The sequence below is a fragment of the Monodon monoceros genome, unplaced genomic scaffold (genome assembly GCF_005190385.1).
Source record: "Monodon monoceros isolate NGI ecotype Baffin Bay Population unplaced genomic scaffold, NGI_Narwhal_1 Super_Scaffold_6, whole genome shotgun sequence".
In the NCBI taxonomy this organism is placed as follows: domain Eukaryota; kingdom Metazoa; phylum Chordata; class Mammalia; order Artiodactyla; family Monodontidae; genus Monodon; species Monodon monoceros.
The window spans coordinates 76,663,200-76,689,238 of record NW_021703783.1 but is presented as its reverse complement, the minus strand read 5'-3'; the positions used below and the strand labels follow the sequence as shown (position 1 = coordinate 76,689,238).

At 36.7% G+C, this 26,039-nt stretch overlaps 1 protein-coding gene across 2 annotated transcripts in view; it reads right to left on the bottom strand.

Moving 5' to 3' along the window:
- Positions 1 to 13,495: 13,495 nt before the first annotated feature.
- The window catches only part of NEDD1 (NEDD1 gamma-tubulin ring complex targeting factor), a 45,973-nt gene continuing 33,429 nt past the window's right edge, over positions 13,496 to 26,039 (bottom strand). For both annotated transcript variants that reach the window (XM_029206425.1, XM_029206426.1), the window contains 5 exons: positions 24,922 to 25,124; positions 23,901 to 24,054; positions 22,809 to 22,965; positions 16,614 to 16,680; positions 13,496 to 16,138 (listed from right to left, as the gene is read on the bottom strand). In XM_029206425.1, the coding sequence (XP_029062258.1) occupies positions 16,034 to 16,138; positions 16,614 to 16,680; positions 22,809 to 22,965; positions 23,901 to 24,054; positions 24,922 to 25,124 (686 nt within the window). In that variant the 3' untranslated portion in view covers positions 13,496 to 16,033. The remainder of the gene's footprint in view (positions 16,139 to 16,613; positions 16,681 to 22,808; positions 22,966 to 23,900; positions 24,055 to 24,921; positions 25,125 to 26,039) is intronic.

The following is a 26,039-nucleotide window of genomic DNA, read 5'->3' as shown; positions in this document are numbered from 1 at the left end:
TTGTGCAACCATCACCATTACCTAGTTCCAGAATTTTACCACCATCTCAAATGGAAACCCCAGGCCTCCCCATTTTCTCACACCCCTAGTCCCTGGCAATCACTAATCTGCTTTGTGTCTCTGTGGACTTGCCTATTCTGGATATCCCATATAAATGGAATCTTACAGTATGCGGCCTTTTGTATTTGGCTTCTTTCACTTAGAAGCATAAGGTTTTTGAGGTTCATTCATGTTGTAGCATGTATCAGTACTTCATCCCTTTGTCTTTGTCTGGCTAAAAAATATTCCACTGTATGGCTATACCACATTTTGTTTATCCATTCATCTGTTGATGGACATTTGGGCTGTTTTCATCTTTTTAGCTATTGTGAATAATGCTGCTATAAACATTATTGTACAAGTTTTTGCTTGAATACCTGTTTTCAATTTTTTTATATTTTGGATATACACCTAGGAGTGAATTTGCTGGGTCATCTGGTATTTCTATATTTAACTTATTGAGGAACTGCTAAACTGATCTCCATAATGGCTGCACCATTTTAGATTTTCACCAGCAATGTATGAGGGTTCCAATTTCTCCACATCTTTGTCAACGCTTGTTATTTTCATGTTTTAAAATTATGGCCATTCTGATGGATGCAAAGTGCATGTCTTTGTGGTTTTGATTTGCATTTGCCTAATGAATGACTAATGACATTGAGTATCGTTTCATATGCTTTTTAGCCATTTATATATATCTTCTTTGGAAAAATGTCTATTCCAGTCCTTTGTCCATTTTTAAATGGGGTTGTTTGTCTTTTTGTTTCTGAGTTGTAAGAGTTCTTTATATATTCTGGATACCAGACCCTTAGTAGACATATGATTTGCAAATAGTTTCTCCCATTTTGTAGGTTGACTTTTTACTCTTGTGATAGTGTTCTTTGATGCCCAAAGTTTTTAACTTTGATGAAGTCCAGATTACCCTTTTATGTTATTGCTGCTTTTGTTTTCATGTCATATATAAGAAATCATTAAAAGAGAAAAAAATTATTTGCAAATCCAAGGTCATGAAGATTTGCCATTATGTTTTCTACTTAGAGTTTTCAAGTTTCAGCTCGTAAATTTAGGTCTTTTGAGTTCTCATTTTAAGTTAATTTTTGTTTGTAAATGATGTGACATAGGGGTCTAACTCCATTCTTTTGCATGTGGATATCCAGTTGTCCCAGCACCATTTGTTGAAGAGATTGTTCCTTTCCCCATTGAATGGTCTTGGCACCTTTGTCAAAAGTCAGTTGACCATTGATATACGGGAACCCTTATTATCTCTTACACAGATTTCTCCTCTGAACTTAAGACCCACACGTATCCATCAGGCCATTCAACATATACACCTTGACATTCCCAAAGCAGACCAGATGGTGTCCAACATCTCCAAACATGTTCATATTCCACCGTTCTTTCTGGGCACCACCATTCATTTAGCCGTGGAAGCTAGAAATGTTTCCCTCTCCTTTATTCTCCATATCCAACTCCTGTCAACTGAGTCTCCACAATACATCTTAAATCTGTCCAATTCTTTCAAGCTCCTCTGCCATTCCCTAGATCAAGTTACTGTGGTTCTACTCTCTGTACCATTAAAAGGTCTCCTAACCAGACTCATCTCTCTGCATCTATTCTTCTACTCCTTTAGTCTATTATTCAGGGAACTTTTTAAAAAAGACAAATCAAATCATCTGTCTCTCTCACTCTCCCATCCCCACTCCAGGCCCACCTTGTTTAAAAATTTTCAATTTCCTCCCATTGTTTATAGGATAAATACCAAAATGGTAATGTGGCCTGTAAGGTTCTGCAGGACCTGATTCTGAATCTCCTCTTCAGCCTGATTATACCACTCTTTACCTTTCAAGTACATAACTCCTACTCAACCTTCAGGTCTCACCTCAAATGTGGCTTATTAAGGTGACTTCTGCTAAAGCAGGTCTCCTTGCTAATTGTTACTTTAACACACTGTGCATTTCCTTTATAGAGATTTTCACAACTTGAAATTATGTATCTGTGAGATTATTTGTGTCTATTCCCCACTAGATTTAAAGCTCCGTGAACTCCACATTTTCTAGCCTAGAAAATTTCAAGACCCTCCATCATCTGACCTTTATCGACTTAGTCACAACTATTCTCCTTCACATTCCCATCCTCACATTCTGATAAAACCCAGTAAAAATTCTGTCATTGTATACATAGTTTGTCCATACTGTTGTTTTCCTGTTTTCTCTTACTCTATTTTTCTATTTTACTATTACTCTAGCTCATTTTCACTCTTCACTCATTCATTTAAGTTTAACTTAGGGAGTACCTACTATGTGTCAAGTCCTGTACTAGAGATACTGGACTAGACATACAGAACAGAGGAAGCCATGAGTTGTGATACAAAGAAAGCAAGGAAACAGGTATATAAACAAATAGCTATAACCCCAGATAAAAGTTGATATGAAAAAGACTTCTAAAAATTATCATGGGAACAGAGAAGTTTCCTCTTCCTGAGAAAGTCATCGAAGCTCCACTACAGAATGTATAATTTTAGCTAGGTCTTGAAAAGTGAGTAAGAATGGGAAAGGGGAGGTTTTCAAGGATAAGCATTTATCATTGGTAAATCATGATGAAGGACAGTGACATGTTTGGGAGCAGCAGGTGGCCCACATTGTGTGGCACACAGGGCTTGGGCAGAGGGTGTGACCAAAAGGTGAGATGTCCAAATCAAAAGCCTATGCCATTATGTTTTGGACACAGCTGACAACCACAGTCTTGAGCAACTGCCCCTTTCCCTCACTCTAAAAGAAAAAGTATAACTTTCTAATAAAACATTAATATGAGAAACTCTCTGGTGGAAAGATTCTAGGGTGGCTCCAGTGAATCCTGCTTCCTGGTGTTCTTACCCTGTATAATCCCTTACCCTTGAGTGTGGGTGGAACTCATGACTTTCTTGGAGCCAAAACTACAGTCTTGCCTATGAAATTAATGTCCTAAATCAAGTGTTGACCAATTAAAAGGGAGATTATTCAGGTTGGAGGAGGAAGGGACAGACTTATTCAGATGAAATCCCTCAAAAGAGAGACTGGATGTTCCCCGAAGCAAGAAACTCCACTTGTGAGGACGATGAAGTAAACAGCCATGTTGGAAAAGCTAACAAGAAACTTTGGGCAGCCTGCAGCTGACAGCCAGCAAAAAGCAGGGGCTGCAGGCATGTAGCCACGAGGAAACGAGTTCTGCCAGCAACCTTAGAAATGAATTCTTACCCAGTCAAGCCTGTTGATGTGAATGCAGCCCTGGCCAACACCTTGACTGTAGCCCTGTGCGATCCTGAGCAGAGGACCCAGTTGTGCCATGCCACACTCCTGACCGAGAGAAACTGTGTGACAATAAAGGTGGGTTATTTGAAGCTGCTAATTTGTGGCAATTTGTTATGCAGAAAGAGAAAACTGATATACATTCTAAGCTAGTGAAGATGTTTTTGTTGTTGTCGTGTGTTTCTTACTTTTTTTCCCCAAAAAATGGCTTAAATACTAAAGGGGCAATTGAAAGAATTGGTTAGAACAAAATTTAAGTGCATTTGTAGCCAACTCCCCAGTAAAATGAAGTGACAATTCAACGCTTTAAATTGATTTGCTCTACTTTACTGGAATGTGTAACTTCCCCCACCCCCACCCCCTCAGGCTTGCATTCTTAGTAGTTTCTTTGGCTTTTAATCAACTAGTTGCTCTCAGGTGAAAGAAAAAAAAAAAAAGATAGCAGATTTAAAGATCAAAACACAGCCATAAAAAAACAAATGGAAGAGCACTCTTACTGCACAACACACTACAGCACAGGAAACAGTCCACAGCCTGTCTTGCTGCAATGCTTCCTCACCTCTGCTGTTTGAGTCAGTGTTTTCCCACAGGAATAATTTTATAATAGGAAGTTGATGACCCAGCATCAAATAAGTCATTGTTATGACTAATATGGTCAATTTATATATAATAAAAGCAAAGAAGGGATTCAGACCCTCTACAACAATTTAAAATGAAGATATTATGTTTCAAGTTATAAAGATAGGCATAAAAAGACCATTCATCTTGCTTAAAAGTTCACAAGTAACATAATAAACATATATGGTTTAAAATATAACCTTATAACATCATTTTTAATCTAACTAATATGCTAGACCAGATAAACACATCATTTAATTTAACCTAATTTTGTTAAGAAGCTAACTTATCCCCATACAAAAATCTAGCAAAGGGCTTCCCTGGTGGTGGAGTGGTTGAGAGTCTGCCTGCCGATGCGGGGGACACGGGTTCGTTCCCCGGTCCAGGAGGATCCCACATGCTGCAGAGCGGCTGGGCCCGTGAGCCATGGCCGCTGAGCCTGCGTGTCCGGAGCCTGTGCTCCACAACGGGAGAGGCCACAACAGTGAGAGGCCCACGTACCACAAAAAAAAAAAAAAAAAAAAATCTAGCAAAGATAATTATAAGTTTATATTGCTTATGAAAATAGAATTGAAACTCTGAAGTAAAATACCAGGAAAAGATACAATAGTATATGAAAAGAGGAGTCCTCCCTGACCATGTAGAATTTATCCCCCAAACAAAAGATGGGTCCATATTCAAAAATAAATCACAACAATTCATATCTGTAGGTATTAAAGAGGGGGATGTTCAACAGATGCTGGAAACTATTAAATTTCTGTTCATACCTTTAATGTTTAAAACACTTTGAAGACTAGAGCTTATAGGATAATTATTAAATATTAAAAAGCCTTCTCAAACCAATAGCCCACCTAACGTACAACAGGTAGCTTCTAGATGCATTCCAGTTTAAATCCACTATCTTTGATCAAGCTCTGCTTATTTCACCTTCCAAATAGTTCTCTAATCTTTTGATGGTTCAGGCCTTCAGTGTGCCTTACCTGGAGGACTAAACAGTCTCCTAAATGATGAATGCTATGGTCTGAATGTTTGTGTTGCCCCCTGCACCAGGTTCATATCTTGAAACCCTAACCCCCAAGGTGATGTTGTTAGGAGGTGGAGGCTTTGGGAGGTGATTAAGTCATGAGAGCAGAGCCCTCCTGAATAGGATAAGTGTTCTTATAAAAGAGGCCACAGAGAGATCCCTCATCCCTTCTCCCATGTGAGGACACAGTGAGAAGGTGCTTCCTGTGCACCAGAAAGCAGGCCCGAATCTGTCAGCACCTTGATCTTGGACTTCCCATCCTCCAGAACTGTGAAAATATATTTCTGTTGTTTATAAGCCACGCAGTCATGGTACTTTGTTATAGCAGCGCAAACACACTAAGACTACATCACTGCCCTTAGTCTAATTCGTCTCAAAGCCATTCTCTTCACCGTGGTCAGAATCATATTTCTAAATTTGTGTCACGTCCCTGATTAAAACCCTTTATTGGTTCCTCCAAAGAGAACCTAGTACTTGGCATGCTCCCAAGGTACATGCTTGATGATCTGACATGGCTCATCTCTGCAACTCACATCCTGCCTTCCCTGCCTGGCCCTTGCAGGTCCTATGCATGCTATTTCCAGCCTCCTGTCTGGGAGGCATGTCCTCCTCCCTCTTTACCAGGTACTTATTCATCTTTAATCCTCAGTTCAGGACTTTTATCTCCTATTTCCTCTAAGAAGCCGTCTCAGATACTACTCTACCTTTTCAGATTGTTACTAATACCCCTCTCTGCTGCCTCCACAAGTGCCCTGTGTATATATCCATTCCCCACTCTTAGCACATGATTATTCAGTCTCTGTATCTGTCATTTCTGCTTGATGAGTGTGCTCTTCAGTATGATCCCCAGTGCTTAGCACATAGGAGGTGACTGCTGTTCACTGAATGAATGATGAAGAAAAATGAAGACGAGGGAGCAAAAGTGAGCCCTGTCAGTTGCAACACCTCTCCTGAAGCACAGTCTGGAATGGAATCCTCTGTGGGAGTTGCCCAGACCAGGGGATAATGCCTGAGAGTATTATCTACCACTAATCCTGAGAGAAACCCCAGCAAAGCCAAACTTCTACATCTGGGATATCCTATAGATCTACCCAAATCATCTCACACCCACACTCAGAGGATGTGCTATTCCCGTTTCAAACTTAAAAAGCCAAACCTGTAGTACAAAATGGATGTCAGGGCTTCCCAGGTGGCGCAGTGGTTGAGAGTCCGCCTGCCGATGCAGGGGACATGGGTTCGTGCCCTGGTCCGGGAAGATCCCACATGCCGCGGAGTGGCTGGGCCCGTGAGCCATGGCCGCTGAGCCTGCGCGTCCGGAGCCTGTGCTCCGTAACGTGAGAGGCCACAACGGTGAGAGGCCCGCGTACCGCAAAAAAAAAAAAAAAAAAAATGGATGTCAGCTACACTTACCTAACAAAGCTGAAGATGGTGGTCACATTTAAGAGTGTGCATACTTTCTAACAAGAAGGGTAGAAACAGAGACGTCAGTCCCCTTATTCTGTAATCTACAGGCAAACATCCCTCTGTTTACTGGATAAATTCTAAACTCTTAGCTATGTCTTACAAAGCCCTTCCTGATCTAGACCACCTTCCTCTCCAGTCTTCTCTTGTATAAGCTCCTCGTATGGCCCACATTCCAGCTGTTCCCTCCTACTAAATTTAGGCAACTTGGTTCTTTGCCAAAGTCAATAACTTTGATATTTAAAAAGGGTTCAGTAATGATAGCAATATTTAGATATCCAGATATTCTTGTTTCATTTTGGCAGATAAAGATTTAGTGTGCATGATCATCTTAAAAAATGAGAAATAAAATGTTTTCTCATTTCAGTAGTATTCAAATAATGAGTAGGTGTCTTTTGACATAAGATGTGCTTCAAACAAATTTTGAAAAGTTCAATTTGTCAGAATGCAAAATGAGGCACAATTGATTTTTTTTTTTTTTTTTTTTTTCTGTACGCGGGCCTCTCACTGTTGTGGCCTCTCCCACTGCGGAGCACAGTCTCCGGACGCGCAGGCTCATTGGCCATGGCTCACGGGCCCAGCTGATCCGCGGCGTGTGGGATCTTCCCGGACCGGGGCATGAACCCGTGTCCCCTGCATCGGCAGGTGGACTCTCAACCACTGTGCCACCAGGGAAGCCCCATAATTGATTTTTAACATTTTAATTTTAAGTGAGCTGGTTGTCAGATTTCACTTGAAAAGGACCCACAATATCTACATCAAGGGCATGTCAACTATCTTCAAGCATTCTTGTCATTTTTCTATGTTCATAAATTTATCCTACTACTATAAATCCTATTATCTGACATGTGTGAAGGGTTAACCAAATTTCCAGTTTATTGCAAATATCATAAATACCATACAGAAATTAATAATTTATAACAATCTCTACATGTTTTCCATATTATTCAACAATTGATAAAATTAGATATGAGATGATACTGAACCTCTCTTGGGGTCAAAGCACCATACTAGATATTGCAACTACAGAGAGATTTCCAAAATGGCCTCTGCCCAGTGGGGAGAGAGACCTGGAGACAAACCAACCCAATTCCATAAGAATTATAATAGTGATAGGAAGTGAATTTTTGGATGCACGGAAGAGATCATGATTGCTTTAGGTCATGTAAAAGTGTCACAAAAGAGGTGACATGTGAAAAGTGCCCTGAAGGATCTGTAGAAGTTTGCGAGGCAGAGAGAACAATGAAAGTGATTGCCCAGAGCTATGAAATGGCATGGTACTTTCTAGTACCTGAGACTGAAATATCTGGGGCAGGGCTGTGGAGCAGCAGGAAGGATCAGGATGCCACATCAAAGACTACACATGGGCTTTTTCTATGGACAATTAGTTTTGCCTTTTTGGTGAGGACAACACTAGTATTATAGACGTGTATGCAACAGATAAGAAGAAACAGAGTAAGGCAAAAAGCCTAGGTAAGAGGCTCTTACAATAAATTTCAGTGAAGTATGAAGAAGTTCCAAATCACAGCAGCTGGAATAAAGGTGAGTCAAGATGTTTATCAGTCAGCTATTGCTGCATAATAAACAACCAAGAAACTCCCAGTGGCATACAATCGTAGGCATTTGTTCCCATAGATCTGAGGATCTATTGGGCTGGACTAAAGTTGGGTTTGGCTGAGTGGCTTGGCTGAGACAGCTCTGTATCACATGTCTCATCTTCCTCGGGACCAGCAGCTAGCCTAGGAAGCTTTTTGTGTTTAGTTTTGTTTTTTAAGGTCCATGTCAGAGGTACAAGAGAGTGGGTGGAAACATGCAAGACCCCTTAAAGCCTGGGCTTGGAATTGACACACCATCATTTCTGCTTTATTGGCCAAAGCAAGCCACATGGCCAAACCCAAAGTCACAAGGAGGGGAAACATATTCCACCTCTTTAGTAGTAGGAACTGCAAAGTCAAATGGCAAAGGGCAGGAATACAGCTAGGGGTTTAGGACTGGTGACAATAATGCAAAATACCACATTCTGGCCTCCAGAACACAATAATTCCTGTTCTTCCTAAATGCAATATATGCTCACCCCAACCCAAGGACTCTAAAAGTCACATCCAATCACAGCATCAGGCTCAGTTCAAGACCTTGTAATCTACACTAGATTCAGATATGTTTCATCTTGATAAGAACAATGGATTGCTCTTTGTTCAGTGAACAGAATGAGCAACTCCCGAGATACACGCATGTGCGCACACGCGCGCGCGCGCGCGCGCACACACACGGAGCCTACAAACTGAAACCAGGACAGGATAACTGCAATAAACACTCCCATTTTAGAAGAATGGGAGGCTCCTAGCAGTCACTGGCCTACAGCAATTCTGAAATTCAACTGAGCCCAAGTTGCTCTGTGGATGGGAAATGTTTCTTAATTAGGCCTGGGTTCTGCTTCCTGGGGGCGCCTCCCAAATCCATTGTTCTCCACAATGTTTTTGACTGCTCTTCAAGATGTCCTTCGTTTCTCATCCTCCTCAACCATTTCTGAAAAGGGCTTTGGAAGATAGGCCATTTTGGCAACAGAGCAACTTTCTCAGCCTGCCTCCTGGATTACAAAGTTCAGGGCTTGGAGAATTTTTTATATTTTTGAAAAACCTCAATCTTTTAGTCCTAAGTGGCAGCAGTGATTTTGCTAAATCAACTGTTTAAAATACTTTGTAAATGTTTATGCATTTGACTCCAGTCTACCTAGTTAGCCAAAAGTCAAAAGTCATACCCACAATTATTTTCTAGACATGCTTCTCTCTCTCCCTCTTGACTTAATTACTGCTACTAATAAGTGCATATCAGACTAATGTGGGACCATGCCCTTAAGCTTCCTAAATGTCCTTTTTACCAGTTGAAAAGGCATACCACAGGTTCTCAATTTTCTTAGCCTCAGGTATCTTTTACACTATTAAAAATTATTGAAGACTCCAAAGAGCTTACCTTAGAAAATTCTAGAAAGTACAAGAACCCATTCCATTAGATATCAGGGCAACGATGTAATCACATGTCACATAAGCACTGGAAAACTTCACTCTATGCTCATGAGAAAATAAGAATGAAAAAGGACAATGTCTTACTTAGTACTGTTACGAAAATAATTTTGACCTCACAGGCCCCCAAAATGATCTTAGGAATTCTCAGGGCTCACCAAACCACATTTGGAGAATTACTGGTCTACTAAAAGACACTTTTTCTCCTTTCAGAGGTTCTAACTATAGATTCCATAGCCACACCCTTGATTTTCCCACAAATAACATAAATCTAAACAGACTCTGTCTTTACCTTTTTAACTCTAGTCTTTTTTAAGAGCTCCACCTATCTAAGTATGTGGAACTTGATAATTTAATACATAAAATAATTTACTAGAAATATGCAGTGATTATCTACAGTATTAACTTGTTTGGCATTCTGTTAACTTTAACTGCAAAGTAATACATCTAAACCTTATTGATACAAGGTAAGAAGAACCTTGAAAAGAAATAGAGTGGAGAGACTAAAAATTAGAGTTCATGACTTGCCAAGTAGGATGGTCCTACTGGAACCTCAAGAGTTTATTTGGAACTCTGAAGGGTTACACCTTAAAAGTAAGAATAAACCAGGAATTTAAACTCAACTTGGAAACACCTCAATCCCTGATTGCTTTACGATGACATGGGCGTGCTCATTCCCCTAGCCTAACTGCCTGCCACAGTGGAAGTAAATCTTCTCAGGGAGAAGATAATAGCATTTAGAGACTCAAAGTATTTCTACAATTTTTCATGATATCAATAACTCAATAAAGAAATATTCAAGAAGACCAGATGACACAATGTGACCAAAAACTGAGAGAAATAATGTAAAATAGAAACAAAAGCATAGGATATCCAGATATTAGTTATCAGACACAGACTTTCAAATGAATAAGGGAGGGGCAAGATAGGGGTAAGGGATAAAGAGGTACAAACTATGTAAAAAATAAGTAAGCGGCAAGGATGTATTGTACAGCACAGGGAATGTAACTAATATTTTATAATAACTATAAATGAAGTATAATCTTTAAAAATTGTGAATCACTATGTTGTACACCTGAAACTTATAAATTTATTTTTGGCTGCATTGGGTCTTCGTTGCTGCGTACGGGCTTTCTTTAGTTGTGGCCAGCGGGGGTTGCGGTGCGCGGGCTTCTCATTGCAGTAGCGTCTCTTGTTGCAGAGCACGGGCTCTAGGCACACAGGCTTCAATAGTTGTGGTGCACGGGCTTAGTTGCTCCACAGCATGTGGGATTTTCATGGACCAGGGCTCAAACCTGTATCCCCTGCATTGACAGGTGGATTCTTAACCACTGCACCACCAGGAAAGTCCCTGAAACTTATATAATACTATAAATCAAATATATCTCAATTAAAAAAGAAAAGAAAATACTTGCTGTAGGTTTTTGGAAGATATATTTTCTCAGGATAAGGAAAATTTCTTCTATTCATAGTTTACCAATTTGCTGAATTTTATCAGATATTCTTTCTGTATCTATTGAGATTATCCTTATTGTGGTGATTTAAAATAATGGATTTGTTAGTTAAATTATCCTTGTTTACTCAAGATAAATTCAAATTAACTATAAGTTATATGTGATAAACACATATATGTGTATGTTATGTACTACACACACTTTTTCTATAGCTTTGTTTCAGCAGTTTACAAAAAATAAATTTAACTTAAAAAACCTAAAATTAATATATTTAAGGAATTAAATTATAAGATTCACCAAGAGAATTAGAAACTATAAAAAAGAACAAAATGGAAATTCTAAGCTAAAAAATAAAATAGATGATATTAAATACTTACCAGATTAGGTAAATACCAAATTAGACATAGCTGAAGAGAAAAATAGTTTCTGCTAAAATTTTTATTATTACATTGAATCTGAAAATCAACATGGTAAAAACTGACATTTAACAATGTTGAGCCTTCCAGTCTATGAACACAGTATGTCATTTATTTAGGTTTACTTTCTCTCAGTAATGTTTTGTAGAATTCAGAGTACAGGTCATGCATAACTTTTATGAAATTTATACCTCAGTATCTCATATTTTTGATTCTACTGTAAATAGTATTAACTTTTAATTTCAATTTTTTTGCTAGTATATAGAAATGCAATTGATTTTTGTATATTGACCTTATATACTGTAACCTTATTAAATTCACTTATTAGTATTAAATTTTTAATATATTCCATAGGGTTTTCTATATAGTTGAATACATCATCTGCGAAGAGACTTCTTTACTTCTTCCTTTGTAATATGGATACCATTAATTTCTTTGCTTTGTCTTTGATCTTAGGGAAAAACCATTCACCATTAAGTACAAGGTTAGCTGCACGTTTTTCTTAAGATGCCCTTTATCTAAAAATAGAACTACCATATGATCCAGCAATTCCACTGCTGGGTATATATCCAAAGAAAACGAAAACACTAATTTGAAAAGATTTAGGCACCCCAGTGTTCATAGCAGCATTATTTATAGCAGCCAAGATATGAAAGCAACCTAAGTGCCCAATAACAGATGAATGGATAAAGAAGATGTGATATATATAATACATATATAATATATACTGTAATATATATATATGTATATAACTCAGGCATAAAAAGAATGAAAGTCTGCCATTTGCAACAACGTGGATGGACCTAGAGAGTATTATGCTTAGTGAAATAAGTCAGACAAAGACAAATACTCTGTTATTGCTTATATGTGGAATCTAAAAAATAAAACAAACGTGTATAAAAAAACAGAAACAGACTCACAGATATAGAGAACAAACTAGTGGTTACCAGTGAGGAGAAGGAAGAGAGGAGGGGCAAGATAGGGGTAGGAGATTAAGAGACACAAAATACTTTGTATAAAATGAGCAACAAGGACATATCTTACAGCAGGGGGAAATATAGCCATTATTTTGTAATAACTTTAAATGGAGCATAATCTATAAAAATATTTCATCACTATATTGCAAAACTGAAATTAATATACTATTGTAAATCAACTATACTTCAATTTTAAAAATTTTAAAAAAGATGCCGTTGGGAATTCGCTGGCTGTCCAGTGGTCAGGACTCCGCATTTTCACTGCCAAGGGCCTGGGTTCAATCCCTGGTCGGGGAACTAAGATCCTGCAAGCCATGCAGCACAGCAAAAAAAAAAAAGTAAAAGACGCCCTTCATCAAGTTGAAGAGGTTCTCTTTCATTCTTACTTTGCTGAGAATTTTCAATCAGAAATAAATGTTGGATATTGTCAAATGCTCTTTTTGCATTTATTGAGATGATCATATGGTTTCCCTCTGTTAGTCTGTTAACGTAGTGAATTACATTAATTTTATAATGTTAGCCCAAATTTGCATTCTTGAGATAAGCCTAAGTCATATGTATTATTTTTTATACATCATTGGATTCCAATTGATAAAATTTTGTTTAGTGCTTCTGTATCTGTACTTCTGATAAATATTGGTTTGTAGTTTTCCTGTGATTTTGGTGTTAGGGTAATGCTGACCTCAAAGAATAAGTTGGGAATTATCCCCTCTTCTATTTCCTGGAAGCATTTGTTGAGAATTGGGATATTTTCTTTAAATATTTTAAAGAATTCACCAGTGTAGCCATTTAGGTTTGGCATTTTCTTTGTCAGAAATATCTGCAGAATCTGTAGTGATGTCACTTCTTTCATTCCTGATATTGGTAATTTAAGGGGGTTTTTATGTTTCTCATCAGTCTAGCTAAATGTTTATCAATTTTATTGATCTCAAAGAACTAGCTTTTAATTTCACTGATTTTCTCAATTGATTTTGTTTTCTATTGCACTGAGTTCTTCTCTAATCTTTTTTCTTTTCATTTGCTCCTTTTGGGTTTTACTTGCTATTATTTTTCTAGCTTAAGGTGGAAGCTGAAGTTATTGAGTCCTTTCCTTTTCTAATACAGGTATTTAATGATATAAATTTCCCTGTAAGTACTGCTTTAGCTGATTCCCACAAATTATAATTTGTTTTCATTTGCATTCAGTTCATTATACATTCTAATTTTTTATTTCATCTTTTTATGTTTAAGCAATTTGTATCTTTATATTTAAAGTGGATTTCATGGATTCAGTATACAGTTGGATAAAAAAGATTCACTCTCATAATAAGGGTAACGACAACTTATACTTAATGCAATTACTGATACTGCTGTTTAAATCTACTATTTTACTGTTTATTTTCTATTTGTCCCATTTATTCTTTGTTCTCCTTTCCTTTCTTCTTTTCCTTCCTTCTTTTGGATTATTTTCTATGGCTACATTTTATCATCTTTGTTGGTTTACTAGTTATAACTTTTTCTTTTGTGGTTGCTTTGGGGTTTACAGTATACATTCTTAGCTTATAACATTCCACTTTCAGGTAGTATTATTCTGCTTCACAGTTAGTATAAGAATCTTAAGAGTAGTATGCTTTCATTTCCCTCCCCTCACCCTTGATGATACTCTTCTCAGACATTTCACTTTACATATGTTAACCACACAATACATTGTTATTATTTTTGCTTTAAATATCTATTAGCCTTTAATGAAAATTTAAAATAAGAAAAAAAAGCCTTACATTTGTACACATATTTACCATTTTTGTTGCTCTTTATTCCTTTGCATAGAAGATTTCTATCCAGTACCTTTAACATTTCCTGTAGGGCAAAAGTCTTCTTGTGATAAATTCTTTCAGCCTTTCTAGGTTTGAAAAAGTTTTATTTCATTTTCAAAAGGTATTCTCACTAGGTACAGAATCTAAGTTGAGTTTTTTATTTTCAAAAATTCAGTATTTGAAAATTATTTCAAATATTTTGGGTCTTTTTAAAATTCACTTGTATAAATCCAATCTCTATTATGCTATCTTGGCCAGAGGCTAAAATTCAATTTCAAGTTTCCCATTTTTACCATTTAAAATTTTTCGTGCTTATTTAGCTTTTAAATTCCATGACAAAAAAAAGCTTCATCTTTATGCATAAAGTTACTAAAATTATTTTATTTATCCAACCTCTTTTAATACACATTATGTGCATTTATAGAAAAAGGCAATAGGAAAATATTAACCGATTTAAATACAGCATGTAGCAAAACACACTTTTATGTATTCTAAATCTGTTTGATAATGATATATAAGAAAACCTGTTACAAGCCATAATGCTTTTATAACTTGTCAGGAAAAAAGATTATAGAAGCACTCCTAAAGCTTTAATACAAATGTATTCTCTGAGCCGCACTAGGACAAAGTAATCTGCTTTTATTTCTTGAAGTAATTATTAGTATGTTTACACTTATTTAATATATCCTTAAAATCTCTCATCACTTAGGGGAAAAAAGTTAGTAAGCTAGCTAGATTTCTTCTTTTTTTTTTAATAGAGTTCTTTTAGTAAATACTTTCATCTCAGAAGTCAAAATTGGGCAGGAGTGCTATATACAAGGTACATAGTTTAAATGTTTGGGACAAAAGACTATAAGAAGGTAAACAAGCCAGTGGCCCTCCTAATCTTATATCACTAAAAATGTATATCAGAGCAGGCAGATGTACACATCTACATATTATCAAAGAGGTGTAAATTCTTTTGACAATTAACCTTCCTGTTGTGTTTTTTTTAATTTTATTTATTTTATAGTAAGGTCAATAGTATAAAATATTACACACAACACACAAAGAATTAGAGAAAGTTAATGATATAAACCACAAAATAAAATAAACCACACCTCATTTGGGAGGAAAAAAATGGCACTAATACTGTAATATTTAGTATGTAATATGAAATTTTCACTGTTTGTAAGTTGAATTATATTGATTGAAACTTTATAGTATAATTTTGTATGTTATTAATTCATGAGATAATCAGCAGATATGCAGTTCTGGTTGAGTCTTATAAACCCTTAAAAGTTTTCATAAAGTGAAATTAGCTAAAAAATACTGACCAGGAGTAGAGATTTGTTAGAAGTATAATACAGTAACATAAATGCAATAGATATAATGTAATCTGTGCAGTTCAAAATTCTGAACATTTTCTTATCAAATGTACAATAAATAATAGTCATACTTGACTTCATCAAGTTAACAAAATAATTATTAATCAACCTTGTGTTTTATTAGTCAACTGCTTAGAAACCCAAAACACCAATTAAAATTACTTTCTCCATAAAAATAGAAGGTGTCTCAAACTCTTTAATCATCAAACATCCAAAAAAATTTGGAAGGCAACTGTCAACCAAAAATATTATCTGTTTAAAAGAGGTTATTAAAAAACATAATCTTTTTTTCTGCACAATTTTCTTTTCTTATGAAAAAGGGCACTTAGTGTATAGCTAAAGCTTTCAGAAAATAAAGATTCTGTTGGCTTTCCTCTTAGGCAGATGACACAGTGTACAGTTTTTAATATAAAAATATAAATATTTTTGACAGAAAAGATGAAATAGTGGTTGGTATACAATCCCATCACCCTTTTACTTGAAAAAAAATTTTCCCAGAGGCCATGAAAACAATACTGAATCTATATAGCTCTGTGTTGCCAGAAGCTTCCCAAATTACAAAACATTATTCACTGAAATTTCAAAAGTGTGCCCGTAGTCTTTTGTTTTCTTCTCGTAGTCTTTCAATTTCCGCCACTAAACCTTCATTCACTGAGTATCTTTCCAACAAAGAGTGCATTTCATTCTAGAAAAGGGAAAAAAAAAGCTTTTAAAATTATTGCCATTTCGTTTATTTGGCAAGCCGTTTTACATATTTTCAGCTATCATGTTTCTCATGTTCGATTAACTAACTGATTTTTTTTTAACTTAACCACCCTTACTACTTTGTTAATATAAATGAAAGAGCACTGGTGAAATTTATATATTTGGAAAGCTTATATTTGCACATTTCGGAAGCTTTTTGCTTACTTACTGCAAAAAAAAAGCTGTGAAAAAGTAGCTATCATACTTTTTTGTCATACTATCACATCATATCTTTGTAACTATCACAGGTTACAAAGAAGGGTGACTAGTTAAAATCTATTTTACTTATTAAATTTCTAAAACTCCCTGTTTATTTCTTAGCAATTAGATATAACTAAGTAAAAATACATCACCCCTTTATGGACTTTTTAGATCCACAGCTATGCTCACTTACAATAAAATATGTCAATACATACCAATTGCATATGAAACTGTTTAATCATCTCCACTTGCAAATTCACAATATCCTTATGGCATGCTTCTCTAGGGAAGAATGTAAAATATTTATTAGAATTATAACAGTTTTACCAGCTCTAGATCATTCAAGAAAATGGCTAAACTCTTATCGTTTCACGTTACTGTTGATAATTATTATCACAATAGTAAAAATACCACTGCACCTAGTATTTATTTACTCTGTGCTAGGCACTGTTTCTTGTACTTCAGATGTAAGAACTCATTTAATCTTCACAACTAGGTGCAATTATTACCTCCATTTTACCAGTGAAGTAACTGAGTCACAAAGTAGTTATAACTTATCCAATGTCACACAACTAGTAAATGGTGGAGTAGGATATAACCCCAGGCTGTCTACCTCCAGAGCTCTCATTATACTACATTCCTTAATACAGAAATTATCATTAAGGAAAGACACAGGTTTATATTACAATGAAATACAGATAATGCTCTAGGTTATAATGTTTTAACTATTATCAATGTTTAAGCTATCAAAAAAAAAAAAACTTCCAGCAGAATGAAAAGAGCCTATTTGGGTGTTTGTAACAGAGGTTACTCAATAAAATGCAATTAATTCATGCCTACAAAAGCCATAAAAGTGGGAATTCCCTGGCATCCCAGTGGTTAGGACTCAGCACTTTCACTGCCGTGGCCCGGGTTCAATCCCTGGTCAGGGAACTAAGATCCTGCAAGCCACACGGTGCAGCCAAAGAAAAAGACATAAAAGTTATGAAGTATAACAATAAAAGGAACATTCAGCCACCTGCCACACAACTTATAGGCTAGAACATTACCAAAATCATAGAAGCTTCCTGTGTGCTCCTCTCTGACTCCAACGTTTACCTCTTGGGAGAAGCCTAAGAAAGAAGTCACTACGCTGCTGAATTTTGTTTGAGCAAAGAAATGTTTTAAAAAGAAAGAAATATATATATATATATATATATATATATGTATGTTTGTATGTATAACACAGAATCTGTAGTCAGTCTATTTTCGTTGTGCTTGCTTTTGAGCATTACAAAAAGGGTACCATATCCTATGTAGGCTTGAGTAGTGGACATTTAAAAAATAATCCAGTATCATGTTTTCAAGTTTCATATTCTACATATCTGTAATTCACTGATTTATACTAGTGTGTACATTCTCCTGTCAATTTGAATTGTTTTCAAGTGTTTATTATTACAACGTTGTTATAAACAATCACGTATATGTCTTCCAACCCACATGTGCCAATTTCTGTAGATGATATATCCAAGAGTAGATGTGTTGAGTTATAGGTATGATCCAGAGGTACACTGCTCAGACTTACAAAATAACAGAAATTATTTTCCAAAGTGGTAGTGTCAATGGACACACTCATCATCAGTATAACAGAGCTCATCGAGCTTTACGTCCACACCAAGACTTGGTGTTACCAAGCTTTTTACAATATTTTCCCATCTACTGGGTGTGAAATGGTATCCCACTGCATTTTCAGTTGTCTGATTAATTTGTAGGGCTGAGCATCTTTCCTTATGTTCATATACCATTCCTCTTCTGTGAAATGCTTGCCTATGTCTTTAAACTATTTTTCTACTGAATGTCTTTTTTAAAAAAATTGTAAGAGTTCTTTACATAATCTGATCCTTTATTGGTTATATGAGTACTGCAGATACCTTTTGTCTTTTCATTTTATTCATAGTGTCCTGGGATAAACAATTCCTATTAATATTCTCAAATTTACTAACCTAATATTAATGTAAATTTATCAATCTATTTTTATAGGTAGTGTACCCTCTTATTTTTAAGTAACTTCTCAAACCCTGAAGTCATATATTGATATAAATTCTCTTACAATGCCTAAAATGTTTCCATTTACATTTAAACTTTTACCCTGTATGGAACTGATTTTTTAAATAGCATGCAACAGGGATATATACATTTCCTCTGTCATATATCACATTTCCATATATACATAGGCATTTTTTTTGGGGGGGGTGCCTATTTGATCTCTTTGGACAATTTGTCCACCCTGTGTTAATGATACACTTTTTTTTTTTTTTTTTTTGCGGTACGTGGGCCTCTCACTGTTGTGGCCTCTCCCGTTGCGGAGCACAGGCTCCGGACACGCAGGCTCAGCGGCCATGGCTCACGGGCCTAGCCGCTCCACGGCATGTGGGATCTTCCCGGACCGGGGCACGAACCCGTGTCCCCTGCATCAGCAGGCGGACTCTCAACCACTGCGCCACCAGGGAAGCCCAATGATACACTATTTTAATGATAGCCTATCTATCTGACAAACTAGTCCGCTTCAACCTTATTCTTCTCCAGTGTCTTGGTTATTCCATATCTTCCTTCTTTCATATACATTTTGGAATTATCTCATCATCTTCTTCCAAAAAACCCAGTTGGGATTTGATTGGAATTGCATTCAATCTATAGACCAAGTTAGAAGAACTGACAGCTTCATAATATCTTCCCATTTAAGTGTTAATGCTTTCTAATAAATTTTTTTTAATGTTTTTCCACACACAGATCTTTACCATCTTTGGTTAGATTTATTCCTAAGTACCTTATTTCTTCTGTTGCAACTAAAAGATATTTAAAAAAAATTGTTTCTCTTCTGCTTTGAGTTATGACAAGAGCTGTATTAAAAAACAAACACAAACAAACAACAACAACAAAAAGTGAAGGCATCGTAGAACCACCAAAGTAGCCAGGATTGGAGGGACCACGGTCTTGTAAAGAAGGCGAGTCTACTAGGTAACCTCCACATTTACCTCTGCTTTTCCCTCTGCGGGATGTGCTGATCCCATATTATGAGAAAAAGAGGCTGAGATGACAGCAGTGGCCTGGAGTTTGAGACAGTCTCACTTGGTTGGGGAGTATTAGAATTCAGAACTCCCAAGGCAGCCAGCACTGCAAGGTCCAAGATTCTGGAAAGGGGGTACCTGTAGAAAGTAAACCTGAATCTGTGCAATTTCCCCTCAAGACATCTTTGACTCCTAAGCAATGCCTGTACTGAGTTAGATGGCAGGAAAACAAACATAAAGTGGCAGCTAGGGCTTCCCTGGTGGCGCAGTGGTTGAGAGTCCGCCTGCTGATGCAGGGGACACGGGTTCGTGCCCCGGTCCGGGAAGATCCCACATGCCGCGGAGCGGCTAGGCCCGTGAGCCATGGCCACTGAGCCTGCGCGTCCAGAGTTTGTGCTCCGCAACGGGAGAGGCCACAACAGTGAGAGGCCCACGTACCGCAAAAAAAAAAAAAAAAAGGCAGCTAAAGAGGAGAAAAGGGTTTTGAGAGCCCTGTGATGAAGAATTGGAGGTTTAAGTTCGGGACCCACCAAGATAAAAAGGCCTGGTGAATACTCCAGACATTCAGCTCATATCTTAAAAGGGCACAGACTAAACCCTAGGAATAAAGGCAAACCAGAAATAAAATAGCCCTAAGAAAACCTAAAACCCAGGAAATGATCTGCTTGCCAGAAGAAACTTAAATCTTTTTTAAAGACAAGAGAAATAAATCCACAGACTTCTGCTTAGGATGTTAGCTCCCCAGCCCTAATAATGAGAACAAGCCAGATAACCTATAAAATCATACATTTTAAATAAATTCAACTTTGAGAGTGCAAAGAAATCTAAATGAACTAAAATCCAGAAGAAGAAAGACCCACAGTTGTTTTCATCCTAGACAGGGCAGCAGGGGAAGAAAGCTGCCACTGATAGGCTAAAGAGAACTAGCTGAAATTTTTATAGATTCTTAAAGGTCAAGTGAAGACTGTCAAGACAGTTTAGAATCCCAAGGAGTCCCAGCCGAAAATAAAGTCTCCATTCCCTCAACAACTTTTTGCCACAGGCCTTCACTGAGTAAAAATTAGGGGCAGAGCAGGAGGGCTGAGAGAGACAGCCCCTAGGGCACAGATGCACAGAGCCTGGTGAAGACTTAGGGCAGGGGAGAAGAACTGACAGTAACCCCTCTGAAGCACTCCAGGCCCTCACAGAGAAGTCAGCCTCCAGAACTGAGGGAGAATGGCTAGCAGAGAGCCTCTCAATAGCCCACTCTGTCCCTCCGTTGTAAGGTACAGCTGGCAACACCTACTGGAGGCTGAAGTCAGAGCAGGCGAATTTGCAGAAATCCTCTGAGCCATTCTGGGTCCTCTAAGCAGAGGCTGCCTATGGCTGACAGAGGGGCAGAAGAGCAGAGAGAGGCCCCTACCCACCCTCAATCCCCAGGTACAGGCACACAAGGCATGATTTCTTTCTAAATTTGCCCCAGAAGAACTTCTCCCTTTCTGTGTTTTCAACATTGCTTTATTCACATTATATTACAGCTGTAACCAGACAATTCTGCCATTTTGCCCTATATATGCATTCCTGAAATATCTCATATATTTTAAAAAACTGTTTATGGAAAAATAATAGGACCACATTTTTTTAAACGTGGTATGTACATATAACGGAGTATTATTCAGCCTTAAAAAAGAAAGAAATCTTGACATGTGACGTGGATGAACCTGGAGGGCATAATGCTAAGTGAAATAAGCCAGACACAGAAGCACAAATACTGCATGATCCCATTTATATGAGATATCTAAAACAGTCAAACTCATGGAAGCAAAGAACAGAATTGTGGGTGTCAGGGGCTGGGGAGAAGGGAAAACAGGGAGTTGCTAATCAACGAGTTTAAAATTTCAATACACAAAGTAAGTTCAAGAGGACTGCTGTTACAATATTGTGTCTATAGTTAACAATACCGTATATTGCACACTTGAAAATCCAAGAGGGTAGATCTCATGGTAAGTATTCTTACCACAATAATACTGAAAAAGCAAAAAAAAAAAAAAAAAAGGAAAGAAAATAACAGGATTTAAGGAGAAAGGACTTGGGCAGACCACTCAAAACCTATATAATCTTTGTAACCTGAGCACTAACAAAAACAATTAAATCCTAATAAAAATACTAGCATGGTTTAAATATTGAATAATCAAAGATTTTACCTTAAAAAAAAGTGAGGGTCATTTGGTAAAAGGGGAAAGAAGATAGAAGAAAGGATTGGGGCTGTCAAGCATGGAGGCAAGGATAAAATGTCCAAAGATGGGGAAAAAAATCACAAAATAAGCACTTCCTAACACAAAGCACATAGCCAAGCCAAATTAAGAAGAAGGGAATAGGAAGAGATGGACATGGATAGGTGATTTGCTGCCTTTACCTGTGTTCATGTACTTTGTTTTGGTGACTGTTACATGAACCACCAAAATTTCCTTATCATGTTGTCATTACTGCCCTATTTACAAATGAGTTAATTCACATCAAAGAAACACACATCATAGCAGCCCACACTATACCTACCCTAATTAAACTATAATGCTTTTGTGGGCAGATCATCCGTTTTTGTATCCTTAGTATCAGTACATACTAGGCACATTATAAACGTCAAAATGATTATTTTTCTTTAAAAATATATTTGTTAACATTTAAAATTTTTTTTCAAAACATTTTTAACATTAAAAAGAAACATGCACCAACAAAAACTGCACATCTTCTCCAACATTCTTGCCCACGGTATTCCAAATCTGAGCAAGAGTACTAAGTAGCTAGAGGTCAGAAAAGGAAAAAAAATGCAAAAGATTCTAATAATTGAAAATAGCTTTCAAAATATATTGAGATGACAGGTAAAAGGAACCAGCATTCTAGAACATTCTTACAACGTTCAAAATTCAAAGAATGAGAGACAAGGACAGATCCAGGCAAGAACTTTTTAAAATTAAGTATTACATTCTGATGCATTCTACTTGAAAATATTCAGAATTCCTTTAAAAAATATCTTTACTACATTACTGCACATAGCATACTTAACAGGTGATCTATAAATATTGTAAGAATCCCATTTGAGCTTACCAGAATCTGTCCATAGTTTGATGATGAACAAGATCCACAATGGCAGCCAGCCTGCTACACCATCCTGCCAAGTTATCTAATAACTGCCCTAGGGAAATGTGCCTTTTCCTAGCTGATATAAAATAAACTCAACACTTCAAGATAAACAAAACTCATATTTTCTATGGTTTTATGGACCCCAGAACTTAGGCAAAAGTAGTAACCACAAACATTACTCACAGTTACAGTTTTACACCTAATAAAAAAAGCTAGTCAAGGTCTAGATAATTTCTCAATTACCTAAAGTCATCCAATGTTTCCTGTATCATGTTCTGAATAAAACGGATTTGAACAGATGTCAATGGTGCATTTGGCCGATTATTTCCAATGGTATCAGCTATTTTTTCTGATAGTGAACTGGCAACTCCAGCAGTGACAGAAGATGCTATCTTTGGATCTAAAATTAAAAATGGACAAAATATTAATAGTCAACTTGGACTAAGAGACATCGAACACTTCTAAATATGATTTGGCAAGAGAAAACTTGAAAAACTGGTAAGAAACAGTGATCTTGTGACATTTAGAAAAATTCACTGTCTGGAATACAAATCTTAGAAACTTTCAATGACATTATTTCTAATAAGTCATTTATCTCTCTCTCTCTATCAATCTATCTATCTACCTACATACCTACCTACCTAAACTGCCAACTGTCTAATGTAATAACATATGACAGAGGAATTAATCTTGAAGAATCTCTGAATCATTTTCTCTTACAAAAGATGAATGTGACAAGCCACACCACAAACTAGATAAACCAAGACTATTAGAAACAAACAGAAGGAACAGAGGAGTAAAGTAGTTCTACAGGCAAGGCCCTAGAGTTTAAGCTAATGCAATATATCCACAGAAATCTTAAAATATAGGTATCCATATAAAAGAGCTACTACTATACAAAGAGTTTTTTATATAGGTAACTCTTATCGCTGAACCTAATATCACTTTAAATGTGATGGAGTTTTTAGGGTCTCTGCCATGAACTCTATAGACAGAACTTTAATATGGGAAAAAAAAGACAATTTCAGGTACTTAATGACCCATTTTCAAAGGGTCCTATATTCCTATCTGTACCATAGTAGATCAAGACACTTACATATTGGATTGAAAATGAAATTCACACCCAAAGAGTACCAAATCAATGTGGCTGAATTTAACATTTCATACCCATTTCATCGTCTTCTAGTAAGAGAGTCACACACTAGAGAAGTGTCATAAATTTTAAATTCCTTGAACTTTTTCGTCTATGATCGCTCTCTTAACTTACCCTTTTCAAGTTAAATACTGCGAGTTTTCAACTTAGCAGTCAAACATCAGGAAGTTTTATGTACTTACTTGGAGTTGAGGATCCATTGACTGGAAGTTCATATATAAACTGGCCTTCAATTTCTTTTTCTGGCTTTTCAAATTTCTCAGGACTTCTTGTTTGGTTGGATGATGGAGAGGTATTTAGATTTCCAGTTTCAGCACCAGAGATCAACTTTGCAAACTTCACATTTAAAATAAACAATTAATATATAAATTCTGGTTTTATCCATATTATCCATATAATTTGTATCTACTTTTCTCTTTTTTCCAGTAAGTACGGTCAGAAAAAGGAAGAATAGAAAGGTATCTTGAAGGAGAAAAAAATGTTGCTAGGGCCAGTGGCAAAATAAATCAACTTTACTAATCAAAAACAATTTCAATGATAACATGATAAGCAAAAGCTCATTTACTAAGAATCTGCAGTTGAATATCATTTAAAATGGCAATCACAGGCCAAAAAACTAAACAAATAAATCCCCAAACTCTCATGGGATAACTTGTCAGAAATATTTCAAAAATAAGTCAAAAGACTTTTTTGTACTTCTTAAATGATATCTTTTCAATATCATTCTAAAAAATAAAAATGAAAATAGACATACTGCACAACAGACTCTATTAGATTACAGCAGAAGGTAATGATGATGAAATACCTTCTCAACACCATCAATTTGCTCTAAGACTTAAGAGTAAAAGACTTGACCACCAACTTGGTGCTTTGTGCTACAATGGAAATACATTCTAAAAGAAGTCAGGTATAAAATATTCTTACACAGACAGTTAAATCAAGTATCTTGTCTTAGGAAACAAACAGTGTAAGATTACACCTGCTGTTACCTCCAACATATCCAAAGACAGATTTCCAAAGTATTCTTCAGTTTTTAACATGTGACATCAAGATTTAAGAATATTTTCTACCTAGTAAGTGCACAGCACTGTCAATAATTAGGACATATCCAGTGGCAGCTGCCTGCTTTCTAGTGATGAGATGCATTATACTTGCTAGTGATAAACACACACAGTGAGTTCAATATCATTTATAGGCAGATACCTGCTTGAAGGAGTCTTTAGATTCCTGTTTTCCCAGATACATTTTCTTAGATTCAGCTGTCAGATCATGATTTTCATTTTCTTCTTTCCCTGGAGACCCCATAAAGACATTAAGAGGACTAGAATGCAACACTGAAGTGCTTGAAGGTACTGGATTTTTTCTTGGAGGAAACACTGAGTTCAACTGTGGTAGAAAGTCAAGGCCTGAAAAAGAGGAGAAAAAAACTAGCACTTATATGGGATGTTCCCCAATCTTGGATATTTAAGAAAAGCACTTAACACAATAGACATGTTAATACGGTAGAAAGACATGGGATTTCGATTCAGAAGACAGGTTCACTTATCAGCTCTACCCCTTATTTCATTTGAGTTTTTGGGTAAAAGTCGTAAAACTCTCTGTGACTGTTAAGTGATCTGTAAATGTGAATGATGATATCCACCTCCCTGAGTGGTGAGGCTTAAAAGAGATATTGTATGTGAAGATACATTGAAAACTGCAAAATACAATGAATGTTTTAGTAAATAAAAGTTTTTGACAAAATTGTTAGTTTGGTATATGTCTGTGGTATATCTTGGTAGGTAGCCTCTAAGATGGTTCCTCATGATCTCCGCCTCCTGCCACGGATCCATGGCCTCGTGTAATCACCTCCCTTGGAATGTGGGTTGGACCTAGGAGCTTGCTTCTAACAAAGAGTATATAGCAAGAGTGGCAGATCTCACTTCCAAGATTAAGTTACAAACACACTGTGGCTTCCATCTTGAGTGCCCTCTCACTTTCTCACACCAGCCCTGAGAGAAGCCAGCTGCCGTGTTGTCAGCTGCCCTGTGGAGAGGCCCACATAGGTAGGAACTGATATCTTCGGCCAATAGCCACATGAATGAGTTTGGAAGCAGATCCTTGCCCAGTCAAGCCTTGAGATGACTGCAGCCCTGCTGATACCCTAATTAAAACATCATGAGACATCTGAAGCCAAAGGTACCCAACTAAGCCATGCTTGGATTCTTCACCCACAATTATGAGATGGTAAGTGTTCTTTTAAGCTTCAAAATATTGGGGTAATTTGTTTGTTACACAGCAGTAGATAACACAAAATCACTTTCAACTTTGATAAAAATACT